At 41.3% G+C, this 18,901-nt stretch overlaps 1 protein-coding gene across 4 annotated transcripts in view; it reads right to left on the bottom strand.

Annotated features, from left to right (window-relative positions):
* Window positions 1-7,249: 7,249 nt before the first annotated feature.
* The window catches only part of CHMP4B (charged multivesicular body protein 4B), a 43,825-nt gene continuing 32,173 nt past the window's right edge, over window positions 7,250-18,901 (bottom strand). For 3 of the 4 annotated variants that reach the window (XM_084853856.1, XM_084853857.1, XM_084853854.1), the window contains 4 exons: window positions 18,677-18,854; window positions 15,270-15,384; window positions 14,782-14,908; window positions 7,572-8,460 (listed from right to left, as the gene is read on the bottom strand). In XM_084853856.1, coding sequence (XP_084709982.1) covers window positions 8,393-8,460; window positions 14,782-14,908; window positions 15,270-15,384; window positions 18,677-18,854 — 488 coding nt within the window. In that variant the 3' untranslated portion in view covers window positions 7,572-8,392. Of the gene's footprint in view, window positions 8,461-14,781; window positions 14,909-15,269; window positions 15,385-18,676; window positions 18,855-18,901 lie in introns of all 4 variants that reach the window. The other variant, XM_084853855.1, reaches the window with a different exon arrangement.

Genomic DNA, 18,901 nt, shown 5'->3' with positions numbered 1-18,901 from the left:
TTTCTGAGGAGGATGTTTGCTTAGAAAGGTGCAAGTTTGCCACCCGGTGTTCAAATACAGTATTTCATTTATGCAATCTATATGAATCTGAGAAATCTCTTGAAATACTCAACCATTTGTATCCTCAAAGGCAGTGCAGGCTGGTGGCTCTGATATCAATGGGGTGGTAAATCCACTCTGGGTGCATCTTAGCTCCTGACTGGTTTTGACTGAAACCCGGAATGGATGCACTGCCCCACTGACATCGGAGCCACCAGCCTCCACTGCTCAAAGGAACTCAGGGCAGTGTGCATGGGAATCCTCCCACTTTATTTTCACAACCACCTTTTGAGATCGTGCAGGGGAAGAGCAACTTCAACCCAGTGGAGGACCACCCTGATGGCTGAGCAAGGAATGGAACTGAGGTCTCCTCCCTTCAGTCCAATGCTCAATCCAAGATGCCCTTATTGTAATCATTCACCCTGCTCTTTCTAACCTAAGACCACTCAACAAGAATTTGAACCTGGGACTCCTTTGGCTAAATCTGACACAATAAATGTCTGCTACCCAGTTACACACCTAGATGCCATGACTCATTGGCTCTGGTGCAGAAAACACAATGCCATGAAAAATTATAATACATCTTCAAATGCGAGTTTTTAAGTCCTGTGCTTCATCTGGCATCTGGCCAATAGTAAAAGTGAGATTTTCAGATGATCCACTCTTCCACTGCACATGGATCCTGCAAAAAAATATGTATTCTAAATGTATTTTCCTCCTTTATGCAATCCTCCCACCAGCTTTCCTTGTGCTATAACCAGTCCCATTTGGAAAGTTGTTCCTCCAGGCTTAAGATATGATCAAGGGAGAGAAGAGCCAAGCAAATACACACATGCATCACAGATCTTCCCATCGTACAGCCCATGTGAAACCTTGGCTGAAGCATTACTCAGAACCATCAACAGAGGAAAGTTAGATACTACTCCAAAGGCTATTCACACCCCTGAGCCTGGACAAGCAAGATAAATCAAGCACTAGAAGAACATGACTCACATTGAAAGGCAGAAAAATAAATGGCTTAAATACACAGTACCATAATTCTAGGATTGTTTCTGTACACCAACCAAATTCCAGAGTGAGGAGAGCATTACACCAAGAACACTGCTTGACTGACAATGAGACTGATTGTAAACCAAGACAGCCGACTTGGAGGACAGAGATTTAGTGGCAAGTGCCCAATTATAAAATATTGAGAAAAGGGTAAGAATTAACAAACTGCTCCTGTCCCTTCCTGCTCCTTATGCGACATTCATCTAGACTGTATATCTTTGTGCAGTGGTCATCGTTAACTTTATTTTTAATGTATGTAAGAGTTTAGGCATACCAACAATAATGACTTGCTATATTATATGATCCAACTGTTGTCTTCTTGGGGAATATTTAAAGACGGTAAAAGTGCCACATAAGGAATTTAGTCTATTTTCATAGAAAGCGACTAAAAATATAGCGTATCTATGATGAACCAAACCTCCCCCCACCCCCTTCTCCAAGTCTTTTTGGAAAGATCTTTGAACAAAGAACATGCAGCCTGCCAAGGCTGTGATAGACCTGCAAATTTACATCTGCAGGCTGACCTTCCCTCTCCCATGACTCAGGTTGTGTTAAGGAGGAACTGTAGAGATCACCTGGAGGAAGCATGACCACATCCTCCCAGGCTATTGATTGTTAGTTTGAATTCCCCTCTTTGGGAACTGCCCAGCCCCATGGAACTACTTTGGATCTTTTAAGATTTTCTTTGTGTCCAACTGGTTGACAAAGAGTGAAGACAAGTCCAAGCGAGGCTCAGAGTCCAGGTGGCCCTCTGCCCTCCTCCCACACAACCACCACTTTAAAACTGTTCTGCTGAGTCATTCTTAGATTCCGCGGAAGTTCAGCAAGCTAGTTCGATATTTCAATTTAATTTAAAAGCAACTCACTATTTCTCACTTTCTCTCTGCTTGGTCCTTTAATAAAGATATTGAATTGGAAACTAAAATTGATTTGATCCTCTTGCCTAGCCTGGAGTTTCTTCCCCATGTGTTGGACTGCTTCACAAATACGCTAGCCAGGTTGGGAAGGAGTTTAAAAGGGAGCTATAAAAAAGGGGGCCATCCTTCTCCAGCCATAAGCCTGGCTTCCCACATATCGTTAAATATTAATATTCAATATGTGATTATGAGTTATTGAGTATTAATATTCAGTAAGTTATTAATGCCAGCGTAGTGGCAGCCTAGCTCTAAGGAATATAGACAAAAGGTGCCCTGCAGGATGGAGGTGCAGACATTCCAGTTTGTCACAGTATCCCTGGAAGAAACCATTTGCACCTGAAGTGACAAACTTCTTAGAATTTGTAATATAGACACATAAACATGACAAGTTTGCATTAGAAAAAACGGACAAGCTCATGAATTTATTAAAAATTGGTTCACTGTGATGATTGAAAAGGTGTGGGATTTATGATGCATTTCTTAATAGCAGCAAAAGTATGGGTAGCTCAAAATGGGGAAAGTGCCCAGGCCCCTACAATTTCACAATGGACATACAAATGTTCGGACAAAGGCATACAAAAGCTAATGGCCTGGTTCGCACATCACACTAAGCCACAGCGGGTTGTTTTCATGCGTGGTTGCAGGACAGCTTAGCATGACATATGAACCTGTGGTGGTTTTTCTGTTGTGGGTTGTTTTTTTGCAAACAAGCCACCCTGAGAACCCATGGGCCAGTTCACACGCCATGATAAGCCATGCTGAGGATAAGCCACTGTGGGTTGGTCCCCACTCTGCCTTGAAATTTGTGTATATTTAGCAATCCCGCTCAGTGTTCTGTAACTCTCATGTCCATCTGACAGCTAGCAATGGAGACCAGTAGAGGGAAACAACAAGCACAAAGGGGGAGGGGGCAGAGCCGAAAGTGGCTGGTGGCTGCAGGAGAGAAGGAGCTTTAGGGGCGGATGTTAATACTTCAGTAAAACATGAAGCAGCCTTTTTTTTTTAAGGTGTTCAGCAGCATGGGAAACACCAAAGAGGAGGATGAAATTGAGAAGGACATTGACAAGAGGGGGGATATCACTATGCTTGGCTAAACAGTGGACTGGTAGTCCTGTGCACCCTGAAAAAAAATATTTTGAGCATGGTCCAGCGTTCATAAAAGCTCAGAAAATTATTTCCGTTTTGCAATCTGATGTGGGGCAGGGGAATGAGTTTCTTCAGGAAGCACAAAAGTGGAAGATGAAATTCACAAGGGCACTGACAAGAGGAGGATATGGTTGGGCTAGATAGCAGACAGGTGGTCTTATGGTCCTGTGCACTTTCACAAGACCCCTAAAATATATATTTTTAAAAGTTTACAAATCCATTTCTGTGCTTATAAGGACTCAAACTTATATCCCTTTGGTGATCTGATGAGGGGGCGGGAGGAGTTTCCCTCATGAGCTGGCAACCCCAATAGACCAACTGCAGAAAGGGTGCTGATGTAGGGAATGAGGGTTTCTGCCACATAGACCCCTGGGATATGTGCCAACAGGAGCTGGCAGGACTGAAGAAACAAGCCACAGCAAGCCGCCAAGCGGGTGATCGTAATTTAGGAATAATAGACTACCCACAGTGCCTTATTCTCAGGAGGGCTTAGCATGACCTGTGAACTCACCCAATGAGTCAATTACTCCAAAATTAGGCTCCTTTTCTCATTTATGTAAATATACAGGTTTGCTCTAAACTTAAGAACTGCAAAGTCATCTACATGATAAAGATGTATATTTTAGTAATGCATAGCTTGGGATATAAGATTATCTTACTTATGTACCTAAAGGGAGGGCAGGGACAGGATAGTTTAATGTTCTTCTAGTGTGCCAATTCTGTTTGCAATGGTTTTCAGATAAAAACAATGCAGCTATACAGTCTAAAGTTTTGTTTATTCTTGTATACTGAAATGAGGAATAATGTTTCCACTCCTAATGTCTAGTCTAAGGCAACACACATGGTTTGCAAAATAAGTGAGTGGTTAGGCACCCTCCCATTTTTTTATTGTACTTTTCATCTTAATTTTTGTAATTAATTTTGTCATATGTGTAATTTAAAAGAAAGTTTTCCAGCTGAATACAGTAGCTTAACAGGGAGGAAATTTGTTGGTTGGGGACTGGGAGAGAAGCTATAAAAGCCACATACAGATGCCATTCTGGGAGTTACTCCATGAAGCAGAATAAAGGGTTTAACCTATTCATTATATTGATTAGAATTATTACAGCTCTCTGGTTGAGAAGAAACTCATTCAGACACTCTGGCTAATTCTCTAAAGACTCTGCATTTAAGGATCTCAATAGGCTGATCAGCTTTAATGACAGAGCGAGGATTACTGTAAATACAATTCTGCAAAGGGAACAAAGGGATCAGCAACTAGAAAGGGCTAACATGGCATACCACAGCCACCTTCAAAGAAGGAAAAATTAGGCAATTTCAGCAGGAGGCAACTGTGCTGGTATCTGCTCAAGACAGCTATATAAAATTACAGCTGCTTTAGAACCGCAAGTACAAATCTCAATGGCTTTTTTTTTTTGTACACAGCACATGTGGGGGGAGGGGTGTGTGGAGTGCATGAGGATATCAATGTAACTGCATAGATGTACTACTGGGGTTTCCAACATGGCACCCGTGGTAGCCAATGTGCCCACAGACACCTCGCATTGTGCCTGCCATGAGTGTTTTACTGGCCACACACACCATGGCAGCCATTTTGTGATTGGACAAGCCCACCCCCCCTCACCCCAAGCAGACATTTCCTAAGAATGGCCATAATGCAGTCAAATTCCAAATGTGCCCACAGACCCAAAAATTAAGAAGAGAATGGACTCACAATCATAGAACCATAGAATAGTAGGGCTGGAAGGGGCCTACAAGGCCATCGAGTCCAGCCCCCTGCTCAGTGCAGGAATCCAGGTCAAAGCATCCCTGACAGATGGCTGTCCAGCCTCATCTTGAATGCCTCCAGCGTGAGAGAGCCCACTACCTCCCTAGGTAATTGGTTCCATTGCTCTAACAGTCAGGAAGTTTTTCCTGAAGTTCAGCTGGAATCTGGCTTCCTGTAACTTGAGCCCTTTATTCCGTGTCCTGCACTCTGGGATGATCGAGAAGAGATCTTGGCCATCCTCTCTGTGGCAACCTTTCAAGTACTTGAAGAGCGCTAGCATATCTCCCCTCAGTCTTCTCAAGGCGAAACATGCCCAGTTCTTTCAGTCTCTCTTCATAGGGCTTTGTTTCCAGTCCCCTGATCATCTTTGCTGTCCTCCTCTGAACCCTCTCCAGCTTGTCTGCATCTTTCTTCAACTGCGGTGCCCAGAACCAGACACAGTACTCCAGATGAGGCCTAACCAGTGCTGAGTAGAGGGGAACTAGTACTTCCCCAGATTTGGAAGCTATGCTTCTATTAATACAGCCCAAAAGAACATTTGCCTTTTTTGCAGCCACATCACATTGTTGGCTCATATTCAGCTCGTGATCGACAACAATTCCAAGATCCTTCTCGCTTGTAGTTGAGCCACGTATCCCCCATCTTGTAACTGCACATTTGGTTCCTTTTTCCTAGGTGCCGAATTTAGTATTTATCCCTATTAAATTACATTCGTTTCTGCCCAGCGCTCCATTCTACCAAGATCACTTTGAATTTTGTTTCTGTCTTCCAAAGTATTAGCTATTTTGTGTCAATCATAAAAAGCAGAACAAATCATTATATAGAGGAAACAACTAGAGATCAGTACTTGGAAATAAGGGACACATTGAAATGAAATTCCACGAGGGTTGGTGTGCAGACATCTACTTTAGGAGTAACATCCCATAGTGTTACACCCCAATGTTCTGTTCTGGTGTTTGATTCTTTCATAATTGCACCTTGTTGATTATGATTTTTAAATTAAACTGTAGTACGCACCAGAATCTAATCCTCAATTACAACTCAGGCAAGTTCCCCTAAAGGATCAGGTTTGTAGTCTGGGGGTGCTCTTGGACCCAGAACTGTCACTTGAGGCACAGGTGAACTCAGTGACACAGAGTATTTTTTATCAGCTTAGGCTGATATACCAACTACACCTTTATCTGGACAGATTTTGCCCAGGTACAGTTATCTATCCTCTGATAACCTCTCGTCTGGATTAATGCAATGCATTATATGTGGGACGGCCTTTGAAAATGGTCTGGAAACTTCTGCTGGTCCAAAATGGGGCAGCAAGATTGTTAATGGGGACTGGCCAACAAGACCGCATTATGCCAGTACTTTCCCAGCTGTACAGGTTGCCAGTCCCATTCCAGGCCTGATTCAAAATGCTGATATAAACATTCAAAGCTCTAAATGGCTTAGGGCAAGGTTATCTGAAAGATCGCCTCCTCCCATATGTACTTGCCCAGACCCTAAGATCATCTTCAATGGTCCTTCTCCAGGAGGCCCTGCCAAAAAAGGAAAGGAGGTGGCTACCTGGAAAAAGATATTTTCTGCTGTGACACCCCAGTTGTGGAATAAACTCCCTAGAAAGGTTCACCTGATGTCTTACTTTCTACTCTTTCCAGCACTATTTTTAGCATTTTAGCATTCCAGTTTTTTAGCTCTGCTGTCTTAAATCTGCTATTGCGTTTTTAATATCTGCATTGCTACTAGTTTTTACTCTGGTTGTATTTTTATTCTGTAGTTTTAATCTATTGTATTTTCTGTTCTATTTTTGTGATTTTAATTCTATGAACTGCCCAGAGAGCTTTGGCTATTGGATGGTATAAAAATGAAATAAATAAATCAGTCTTCAGCTGAGGGTTCTCCCCTATTACGGAGCAAAGAAACTAGCATGATAGGAGCTTTGGCCAGTATTCGGATTACATCTGCCTGCCACCGATGCCAAGATGGTTAACAATGGGATTTAGCATATTTTAGGTAGAGATTGATTTGCTGTTTTTGCCTTTTATATGAGCATTTAGAGCAGAGTTTCCTGTAAAGACTGGAAGACTGTAAAACATATGCTTATACATACACAGAATGGAGAGTGAAGGCTCTTCCCACTACCGCTATTAACTAGCGCTCTTGGCTTTGGTATGAAAGCTCATGTGGCACATGGGTTCAAACGCATCCGTAGATGTAAACTTTCAGAAATAGGCAGGTCTAAGGACTAGTCTAGTTCTGTTAATTGGGGGGAAAGTATCTGCATTTGTACTCCAAGTCCATCCTATCCCAAGAATTCAAACATGACAACAACCAAAGTGGGTTCTGTGACAATAGCTGGATATCTACATTCCTTTATCAAAGGGCGACTGAAGTACCAAAGAGAATTGCAGCAAGGTGTAGTGGTGAGAGTGCTGGACTGGGAGTCAGGAGATCCAGATTCTAGTCCCTACTTGGCCATGGAAGCTCACTGGGTGACTTTGGGCCAGTCACAGACTCTCAGCCCAACCTACCTCACAGGGTTGTTGTTGTGAGGATAAAATGGAGAGGAGGAGGAGAACGTAAGCTGCCTTGGGTTCCTTGCAAGAGGAAAAAAGGCAGGATATAAATGCAATAAATAAATAAACAAACAAACAAACAGTGAGATCAATGTACAAACTGCAAGTAAATCCCAACAAGCTTCTTGAAGTTTCATTATATGTAAGGCACAGTGAACACATCAAGCAGGTATGAAAATCAATCAAAGTATTTAATACAGTGCAAACCAAAGATCCTTATTTAAAATAAATGGATGTTCATGTCTGAATGGGGTATTGGTTATCACAAACAGCAATTAACATCCAAGTGCTATGTAGAAAAATGTACAGCTAGAATTGGAGTGTAAATTTCATCTACATCCATCATAAAATTGCTTTATCATTCCCAGTCCACTTCACCAATCAAAATGGGAACAGTGACCAAGTTCAGTGTAGTGATAAGTAGAGTATCAGCGCCGCCAATGGATATAAATACACAACTAAAAGCCAAATGTATTTGTACACCTAAGCATAATAAGCCAAGAATGGCTTATGACTTTTCCTTCTGAAATGCTTTACAAGACTCCTAAAAACTTTTCAATCAACTTAAGTTACAGGTTTCCATCCCGAGTCAGTCAGAATCAACATGGCCAGAATTCTGAAAGATGAAGATCCAGCAGTGGCATTAGCAAAGTCCAGAATCTGAATGTTGGAATTTTGCCAATAAGGTTTATTATTTAAAGTAATTCAACATCCTAAACTACAGGCAACTTTCCTTGGAAACTTTGTTTCCCTTGCTCAGACCATGCTATGTAGAATGCAATTCCCACAGTTTTGGGCTTAAAGAAATAAAGACACTGCACTTAATGATGTCTCCCAACCCAACATGCACCTGTAGCAACAGGTGACCAGAGTCTCAATTGTTTCTCCAGCTGACAGCTAGTGTGTTACATGTTTTCAGCCCAGGCTTCTAGCTCTTTCATGTCATCATCCTCTTCTTCTTCTTTCTTCTTAGCTAAGGAAAGACACAACAGCACATAATTAAGTACTGGCTTTGGACCTTTGATTGCTCAATCACATACAATGCACACATTCAATCCTTTAAAAGTTATAAAATTCATGAGACAGCCTGCTGAGCTGGAGCAATGAAACTTTGCAACGTTTACCAAAATACCTTAAATTAAGCAGGACCGTAATATGAAGTTATACATTTTGAAGAAAGACAGAGAAACCAAGAGGGGTAAATGCTAGGTTTCACTAACTTTGCTATAATAAGCTTCCGTAAATCATACACCACCAGACTGAAGCTTAAAGCTAATCTAAATGTTAGCCTTCTCCATGGGGGTGCTCCACATGGGGGACATAATATTTCAAAGCTCCTTGCTGTGTCATGTCCCAGCCACAGGTAGCTTCTAAATGCTGCTAGAGATATGCAATGCAGCAACACTATACGGAAAGGCTTTTAACAAGCTCCACATGGAGACACTTAACATTTAAATTTATTCTCATGCCAAATACAGTAATTCCCAAATGCAGTATGGGTGGAAGAATTCTGCCAAATCCCTTCGTCTCTAAAGGGCAGTTACTCTCAATGCTGAAGACGGACAAACAAAAGAAGCATTCCTTCCAACCTGGCAGCTTATGATTGGTTGGAAAAGGAGATCAGAAAGCTTGTCATAGGTTCAAGGTCCTCTTCCCTTATTTTGACAACCACAGCTTTAGAGCATGGGTAGGCAACTTATTTGGGTCGTGGGTACATTTGACAATTTGAGAAACTGCCCTGGGCACTACCACAAAATGACTGCCATGGGAGGCATAGCAAAGGACAAGTAACTTGCCCAAAAGACAGAGTACAAGGCAGCGGCAGGCTTTGAGCCCCAACACACTAAATGATTCCTTTGGTTGCATAGTTTTCTGCGCCAACAGAACCCCTGTTCCACAGGAGTCCCAACTGCTGCTAAGAAAACAGTCAATCAATCAATTCGATTTTATTGTCTTGACAACCAGTCATTTGAAAAACAATGAACTAGGCCATACAGCTAAAACATATTTAAATAAAATACAGCTATTGGTTACCTCCAGAAATTCAACAACCCTTAAAATTTAATATTTAAAACTTATGACCAAACTTTTTTGGCTTGTCTTACCTTGAACTAAGCAAAATTTGGGGGTTTGAATTCAAAGCCCCTTGTCTCACTTTCAGAGCAGAATTAATATATTTTGCCATTCTAAAAGCAACATAATAATCCAATCCATTTAATAACATAAGCACATTATCCCTTGATGTTTCCACCCTCTTTTTCTTTAGGAGTGGAAAAATATATTTGAATCTCAAGTTATCGTATTTAGCACACTCCAGCAGAAAGTGAATTCGATCTTCTATTGTCTTGCAACCGAACGGACATAGCCGACATGGCCTAGGTACATTATGAAATCTTCCCTCTACTTCCTTCAAGGAAATACTGTTCAGTCGGCATTTTGTCATAAGAACCCGTAATGAATAGGGACTTGGGTGTGCCAGATATTGTGCCACCTGGTTGAACATAGCTGGCAACGCAGCATATAATTCATTTGACCTACAAGTAGCCACCTTGGCTGTGTCCATTTGCCACTATGTATCTGTTTTATGCCCCTTCATGGATCACTGCCTTGTTGTGGCAAAGGGGCTTGTGTAACTCAGTGAAGCCATAAAGCTATGCCATGCGGGGCCACCCAAGATGGAGAGGTCATGGCAGAGAGTTCTGACAAAATGTGGTCCACTGGAGAAGGAAATGGCAACCCACTCCAGTATTCTTGCCAAGAAAACCCCATGGAACGTATCACAAGGCTAAAAGAGATGACGCCAGAAGATGAGCCCCTCAGGTCGGAAGGTGTCCAATATACTACTGGGGAAGAGCAGAGGGAATTTCCAAGTAGCGCCAGAAAGAGTGAAGCGGCTGGGCCAAAGCCAAAAGGACATTCAGCTGTGGATGTGTCTGGTGGTGAAAAGAAAGTCCGATGCTGTAAAGAACAATACTGTTTAGGAACCTGGAATGTCAGATCAATGAATCAAGGTAAGCTGGAGGTGGTCAAACATGAGATGGCAAGATTGAACATCGACATCTTGGGAATCAGCGAACTAAAATGGACAGGCAGGGGCAAATTTAATTCAGGTGACCATTATATGTACTACTGTGGGCAAGAATCCCTTAGAAGAAATGGAGCAGCACTCATAGTCAATAAAAGGGTGGGAAAAGCAGTACTGGGGTACAATCCCAAAAACGACAGAATGATCTCAGTACGAATCCAAGACAAACCATTCAACATCACAGTAATTCAAGTCTATGCCCCAAATCACTGATGCCGAAGACGCTGAGGTCGATCGGTTCTATGAAGACCTACAACACTTTCTAGAACTAACACCAAAAAAAGATGTCCTCTTCATCATAGGGGATTGGAATGCTAAAGTAGAAAGTCAAGAAATCACCGGGATAACAGGCAAGCATGGCCTTGGTGTACAAAATGAAGCAGGACAAAGGCTAATAGAGTTTTGCCAAGAGAACACGCTGATCATAGCAAACACTCTTTTCCAACAGCACAAGAGGCGACTCTACACATGGACATCACCAGAGTGTCAATATCGAAATCAGATTGATTATGTCCTTTGCAGCCAAAGATGGAGAAGCTCTATACAGTCAGTAAAAACAAGACCTGGAGCTGACTGTGGCTCAGATCATGAGCTTCTTATTGCAAAATTTCGGCTTAAATTGAAGAATGTAGGGAAAACCACTAAACCATTCAGGTATGACCTAAATCATATCCCTTATGAATATACAGTGGAGGTGACGAATAGATTTAAGGGATTAGACCTGATAGACAGAGTGCCTGAAGAACTTTGGACGGAGGTCCGTAACATTGTTCAGGAGGCGGCAACTAAATCCATCCTAACGAAAAAGAAATGCAAGAAAGCAAAGTGGCTGTCTGATGAGGCTTTACAAGTAGCTGAGGAAAGAAGGGAAGCGAAAAGCAAGGGGGAAAGGGGAAGATATACCCAACTGAATGCAGAGTTCCAGAGAATAGCAAGGAGAGACAAGAAGGCCTTCTTAAATGAACAACACAAAGAAATCGAGGAAAACAATAGAATGGGAAAGACTAGAGATCTCTTGAAGAAAATCGGAGATCTCAAGGGAACGTTCTGGGCAAAGACGGGCATGATAAAGGACAAAGAAGGCAGGGACCTAACAGAAGCAGATGAGATTAAGAAGAGGTGGCAAGAATACACAGAAGAACTATACAGGAAAGATCTGAATGTCCCTGATAGCCATGATAGTGCGCTCACTGAACTTGAGCCGGACATCCTAGAGAGTGAAGTCAAGTGGGCCTTAGGAAGCTTTACTAACAACAAAGCTAGCGGAGATAACAGGACATGTACCGGACATGGAACAACCGATTGGTTCAAAATTGGGAAAGGAGTACGACAAGGCTGTATATTGTCGCCCTGCTTATTTAATTTATATGCAGAGTACATCATGAGAAACGCCGGGTTGGATGAATCACAGGTCGGAATTAAGATTGCCAGGAGAATGATCAACAACCTCAGATATGCAGACAATACCACCCTAATGGCAGAAAGCGAAGAGGATCTAAAGAGCCTCTTGTTGAGAGTGAAAGTGGAGAGTGCAAAAGCTGGTCTGAAACTCAACATTAAAAAAAACTAACATCATGGCATCTGGCCCCATCACTTCCTGGCATATAGAAGGGGAAGAAATGGAAGCAGTGACAAATTTTCTTTTCTTGGGCTCCAAGATCACCGCAGACGGTGACTGTAGCCATGAAATTAAAAGACGCTTGCTCCTTGGGAGGAAAGCTATGGCCAACCTAGACAGCATAGTAAGAAGCAGAGACATCACCTTGCCGACAAAGGTTCGTATCATCAAAGCTATGGTTTTCCCAGTAGCAACGTATGGCTGTGAGAGCTGGACTCTAAGGAAGGCTGAGCACCGAAGAATCAATGCTTTCGAACTGTGGTGCTGAAGAAGACCCCTGGACTGCAAGGAGGTCAAATCAGTCCATCCTAAAGGAAATCAACCCTGAGTGCTCATTGGAAGGACACATACTGAAGCTGAAGCTCAAATATTTTGGCCACCTAATGTGAAGAGAAAACTCCCTGGAAAAGACCCTGATGCTGGGAAAGATTGAAGGCAAAAGGAGAAGGGGACGGCAGAGGATGAGATGGCTAGATAGCATCACCAATGCAATGAATATGGACTTGAGCACACTCTGGGAGAGAGCGGAGGACAGGAAGGCCTGGTGTGCTATGTTCCATGGGGTCACGAAGAGTCGGACACGACTGAACAACAACAATAACAATCTGCTTTATGAGTGATTTGGCCATATCATACCCCTTTGATAAACGGAATCCATATGAGAAACCAATCTGGGTCACATACTCTCATTTTATCTGACCATGACCCAGCCACATGGTTCATCTCTTCAAAAGCAGACTGAAGCAATGGTGAGGTTAGCTGGAAAATCAATCTGAGCCAGAGACGAGCCGCTGCATTCATTACCAGGCCTGAGATGGGTAAGACCCCCTTTTCAGTTCTTATTATGACCCTTGAAGTGCTTCTTGCTACATTTAGAGCTCTTGTTAAAAACCCATGTTGAAGTGATTCTAGATCAGCCAGGTTTAAATTTGCCCATAGCACAGCCCCATAAAGCATTTGTGGCAATAGTTTACAACAATAAAGTTCCAAAAGTGGGTAAATTAAGTGCCCTCCCCTCCCAGCTGAAAACCTTAGGACTGCCCCGCTTGTAATCTTAGCTTTCTCTGCCATCCCTTTTATATGTTTATCCCATTTGCCAGCTTTTGAAAAAATGATTCCAAGCTATTTATATTTAGTTGCTGACTCTAGGTTTTGGCCATCCAGCGACCATCGATGGATCTTTCTAGATCTACCGAATTCCATAACCTTTGTTTTCTTATAGTTCACAGTCAACATTTCTTATTGGCAAAACTTGGAAACAGCCATCAGCAATTGTCTCATCCCTACCGAGGTGTAAGACAGGATGACAGCATCATCTGCATATAATAATACAGAAACTGGACGGTGCCCCAGAGATGGTGGAAAGAACTGTGGATCAGACTGGGCATTTACCATGTCATTCAGATATATATTAAATAATGTTGAGGCCAGCAGGCATCTCTGTCTTACCCCCCTATTGGAGATAATTGGAGATGACTGGGATAACTTTGGATAATGTTTGCTGGTGTCCAGTCTGACTCGCGTGATGGAATTTGAATATAGTCGCTGGATTCTCATTCCCAATCGGGGGTCAATCTGAAGATCTCTGAGTTTCTGTCATAGTCACACTCTTGAGATTGAATCAAATATGTCTTTCCAATCCACAAATGTTGCAAATAGCACTTCGTATGGTGGAGAAGTATATTTCCCAATCAGATGGTGTAGGAGAAAACAATGATCTATAGTACAGCATTCCCTCCGAAAGCCCACTTGTTCCTCAGCCAGGATTCCAGACTCTTCTAACCAGGGCTCTAATTTCTGTAAAAGGTATTTACTATAGAGCTTGACCATCACATCCAGGAGACTAAGTGGTCTATAATTTCTCAGGTCAGATCTAGAACCACCCTTATGGATTGAGATGACAATTGCCATAACCCACTCCTTTGGGAATACTCCTGGGACATCAAAAGTTCTAAACAAGGATGCAAGCAATGGGGCCCACCAAGTTATTTGATCTTTCAAAAGGTCAGCAGGTATACCATTTAAGCCTGGGGCTTTACCTTTCTTTAAGCCTGTAATTAAGTTAAGTAAGAAAATATGTTAATTTAAAACAATTAGTGAATGGGGTAGGGCACCTTGGCAGGCAACAAAAAATGTGTCCAAGGGCACACTGGTATCCACAGGCATCATGTTGCCTACCCCTGCTTTAGAGCATGACATGTCAGATGCCTGAAACAACAGTCTATGACAAGGTTTTATTCTGTTTCAAGGCATATGCCTACTAGGGTTGCTTTTGCCAAAAGGACAGTCATAATTTGTAAGCACCTCTCGACCTATTACAACCGTACCTTAATTGCATACCATAGCTAGATTATTAAAGAAAAGATACACATTGATTCTACAAAGTTGCAATCGGGGAAAAAGGAAATCACAAGAGTACGCAATCTCTAAATGTATGCACTACTTGGAGCTTATGATTCATGGAACAATTTCATATAAATTATGCACAAATTAGCTGAGAGGTAAAATTCTAAGGATGCATATTAAGATGCTTGTTTAACAAATGCACCTTTCATAAGACATTACTCTCTTCAGGAATATCAGACACTTACCTGGCTTTGAAGGTATAGATATTGAGGGCACATTGGGTAGTGGAACTGTCTCAGGACCACTGATCTCCAGCAAGTTTTTGTCCAATTCTTCCTGTTCTAATTCTTCTAGCTCAGCCATCAGTTCATCCTATTATTGAAGGAGAGAGAAAAATTTGAATTACAGTTGCTAACACAAGCAATAATTCTTGCTAATATTACAACAAAAATATTGCCCTAAGAAACTTTAATAAACCACTGAACACAACTGGGTGTTCTAGGAGTCTCAGAATGTTTACATATCCAAATCTCTCTGTTGTTCCTAATGCCAGGCCAGAGTACCAGACACAACATTCTTTAGATCTTCAAGCTGAAAAACCCCTAAGTTTGTAACTGCTCCATCACATTCAGTATTTTTAAATCAGAAATGGCCACTGACTTTCCAAATCACTATATGGCCAATAGTATATGTACAACCTTAGCAGTAATTATTTTCAGGTGCTCTCTCTTACTTCATCGAACTCTTCACCAATTCCTACGGGCTTGGAGATAGCTGTTGAAATTTCATCCGCTAATTCCTGCTGTTCTGCAATGTCTTGCATTAGTTCATCTACTTTGTCAATATCCCTGTAAGAGAAAAATGTGATGCATTTCAGCCATCCACCTGTTCATAATAGCAATAGTCTTGAAGATCACTAGAAACCCCTATACTTTTTAGGAAATATCAAGGTAGTTTCTATATTTAATGACCAGAATGGATTTGGACTTCAACTCCCAGAAACCCGTGCCGGCATGGCCAGTGGTCAAGAACCTTGGGAGTTGAAGTCCAAAACATTTGGAGCTCTACCTTCTGCCGACCCCTGATTTAAACCACAAAGAAAAAATGATTTAAATCAAATTTCCCCTTTCAAAATGAGTATTTCATGAACAAGAATGTATATTAAGTGGTTACTCTAACAATTAAATCATGTTTGCTTGCAAGTAAATGGAGCCTTTGGGCAGTATTCAATGGGGCTGTTGTGCAAGCGGCCCGGCCCACCGATCCTGTTGCACAAGTGGGACCCACCGCTTGAGCAACTGAGAGTAACGCTTCCTACAGGAAGCCCCAAAATGAGTGAAACACTCATTTCTGGATCAGGACAAGTCGGCGGAGCTCCCTCATGTGAGCTCCGCTGACTTGCCCCATCCCAGAAACAAGAGTTTCTGCTTATTTGCAGTTGCTCCCAGAGTCACTAAATCTTTGTTGCACAAGCAATGGGTCTCATTTGCAGAATGGAATTGGTGGGGGCAAAGTGCCCCATTGGCTATTGCCCAATTGGATAATGTAATCTAGAAGCCTTGGGCCATGAAACCCACATGCTTTCCCGTAGTTTATGTCTGTTTAAAGATGGCATGTACACATGCAAGGATATTACACATAATCACCACAAGGCTTATACTGCAATCTTATGCACACTTATGTGGAAAAAGTCCCAATGTACAAAGTAGAATTTACTTCTGAGTAAATATGCATACATGGGCTAGTAAGTACCCAAATCTTTCCAGAAGGAAGGGAAGGTAGTTACTGGGCAAAGTAGCATTTCTCCATACTGTTTAGTTGGTACAGTTATATATTCATAATGTCAGAATTGAACACAATCTAGAGCTCACATAGTTGGAGGACATAAAACAGGAGCACATGATCACCCATATAGTTTCAGTGGATGATCCTGGTGAGACAGAGGAACACATCACCTAGTCCCTGGGTCCAGTAGAAAGCCCAAAATAATAAATATAAAATACTTGTGTCATTCATAAGATTTAACCTCAGGAGTTGGCAAAAACAGCCTTTAATTCAGTCTTTGATAGATGGTCATGTCTCAATTTTAAGAGATTTTTAAATGAATATGTTCAGAAACACAAATCAGATTTCCTTTTAAATTAAGTTGTTGGTTTTTAAAAAAAAACATTAAAATTAATTCAAAACATTTAATAAATTTTTAGCCAAAGACCATATATTACAAACATATCTCTCTTTGGGCTCTGAAAAAGGGTAATTTAAAACACAGAAAGGCCTAGGTGCAGAGGAAGTCACCCAGGAACTCTCATCTTCCAATCTTTATTTAGAGAGGAAGTTTCATGAAGAAGAAAAGCTTCAGCTTTGGGGCGGTATAGAAATGTAATAAATAAATTAAGCAGTATTCCATTTTCCCTTCTTTTTTCCAGTTTCTCTATTTGACTGTAAGAAGGAGAAGAGGGCAGAGAAGAAGAGAGACTACCGCATCCATAAAAATTCCTTTCTCCTCCTCAACCAGGGATGGACAATCTCTGCAATCTCAAGGGACACAATTCTCTAGGTGGCCAGTAGCTAGCAGCAAGGACTTCACTATTATAGAGCATGTGTGCTAAAGAACAGAACTACATACAAATATGTATGTGTTGGTGCAACATTTAAAAGATTTGCAACATTACAGTGTAGAACCTTTCTTAGAAGGCAAAATGTGCTGTAAAGCCACAACACTAAACACTAGAAAGACTAAACCCACCACTCACGTCATTTGATTGACAGGGCAGCCTTCAAAATAAGAATTTAGTCACCAATAGTAATATTCCAGACCAATTTAAACTAGTAAGATTATAAGTGTTCAGAAGCTCATTTCTATTCTTCCAAAATCCATCTCTTACTTTCCACATGTAGTGCTTTCAATGCGGAATATGTAGCCTTTGCTGTGTGAGGAAATACCCTCTTCAGAACTGCACCAACAGAGAAGGCACAACTAGACTTCAGAGTGTGCCTTATAAATAAGACAGTATTTAAAACAGGACATTGTGATGCTGTTCTGCAAGATCAGGATGGATTGATTCAAATCAGTAAGAAAAAAAGGTCAAGTTAAATCACTGGTTGAAATCAAGTTTCCCATTGAAACTTTTTCATATATTTCCTGAACAATTATGCAAATCTGACCACTAGGAGAAGTTAATTTCCAACTAAACAAGAGTATTATTTACACTGTTTCATTCTTACAAACAGGCTCTGCATCTGTCTGTCTCACTGTATATATTTTGCATGCTTTCATTTTTACCTATAGAGGGAATGTCTTTAAAATAGTCCCATATAGGATCTTTCTGATGACCAGCACCCATGGCAGTTTAAAGTCAACATATACATGTTTCCTCAGAAATAAGTTCCACTGAATTCAATGAGGCTTACCCGCAGGTAAGGTACAGGATTGCAGCCTTAGTATGAGAGTACAAGATGTATTCTCTTTTTTATTTCCAGTGCTTCTCCTTTCTGCTTCACTCTGTCTCAGCCCAGTCTTGCCCTCACAAAAAATAAAGTAGCAAACAAAAATGAATTGCCCATGACTGATAGGTCAAAGCAAGATTTGATAGTTACTGGGCTGAAAAAATTAAATGTATTTTTTAAATCAATTTGGGGGGGGGGGGAATAACCATCAATTTTTATCCACCCTGCTGTATTGTCTTTCTGTCTTAACTAACTCCTCTGCCTTGCTTGGCCTAACTCCACCACCACATAAGCACAGAACAAAAGAATCTTTTCTAGCCTGTGTTTTTGCACATATGACTTTAGTCAGAGAAACTGAAAGCCCAGAACTTTCAAGAAGCAAGAGTTGTTAGTTAGACTGGACTGAACTATTTTCATGAGATGAACAACTGAAATTAATGCCCATGTTTGAGTCATAACTTCATTTTTATGAGACTGTAAGTGCAGGTTTGGCATGTTTATTATAAGATTTAATTGTAACTATGTTTTTTAAGTTAGACATTTAGTATTTTATTTAAAGTGTTTTTAAAAAATAAAGATGTGGATTTTTAAAAATCATCTATTTCCACGCTGTGCAAAATCCTTCTCTCATAGGTTGCACTCAACAAAAAAAGCTGTTCCATTCAAGTCAACCAGTGAGGAAGAACATCTTACATGTTGTCATGAGCAGCTTTCATGGCTTTAGCAGCAAAGCCCATATTCTTGAGCACTTCAGTGTTGGTGTTGGCATTTTCCAAGGCTTCCCTCTGGAATTCAATCGTGGATAACGTGCCATCTATTTGTGCAAGCTGTTTCTCATACCTCTTCTTTCGTTTTAGGGCTTGAAGTGCAGCTGGACAAACACAAAACAAAACAGGTTGATATATGATGTACATCTAA

This window comes from Heloderma suspectum, chromosome 4, assembly GCF_057233095.1.
Source record: "Heloderma suspectum isolate Gila_16-S chromosome 4, 16-S_ref, whole genome shotgun sequence".
Taxonomy (NCBI): domain Eukaryota; kingdom Metazoa; phylum Chordata; class Lepidosauria; order Squamata; family Helodermatidae; genus Heloderma; species Heloderma suspectum.
This window is presented reverse-complemented; position numbering and strand designations above follow the sequence as displayed.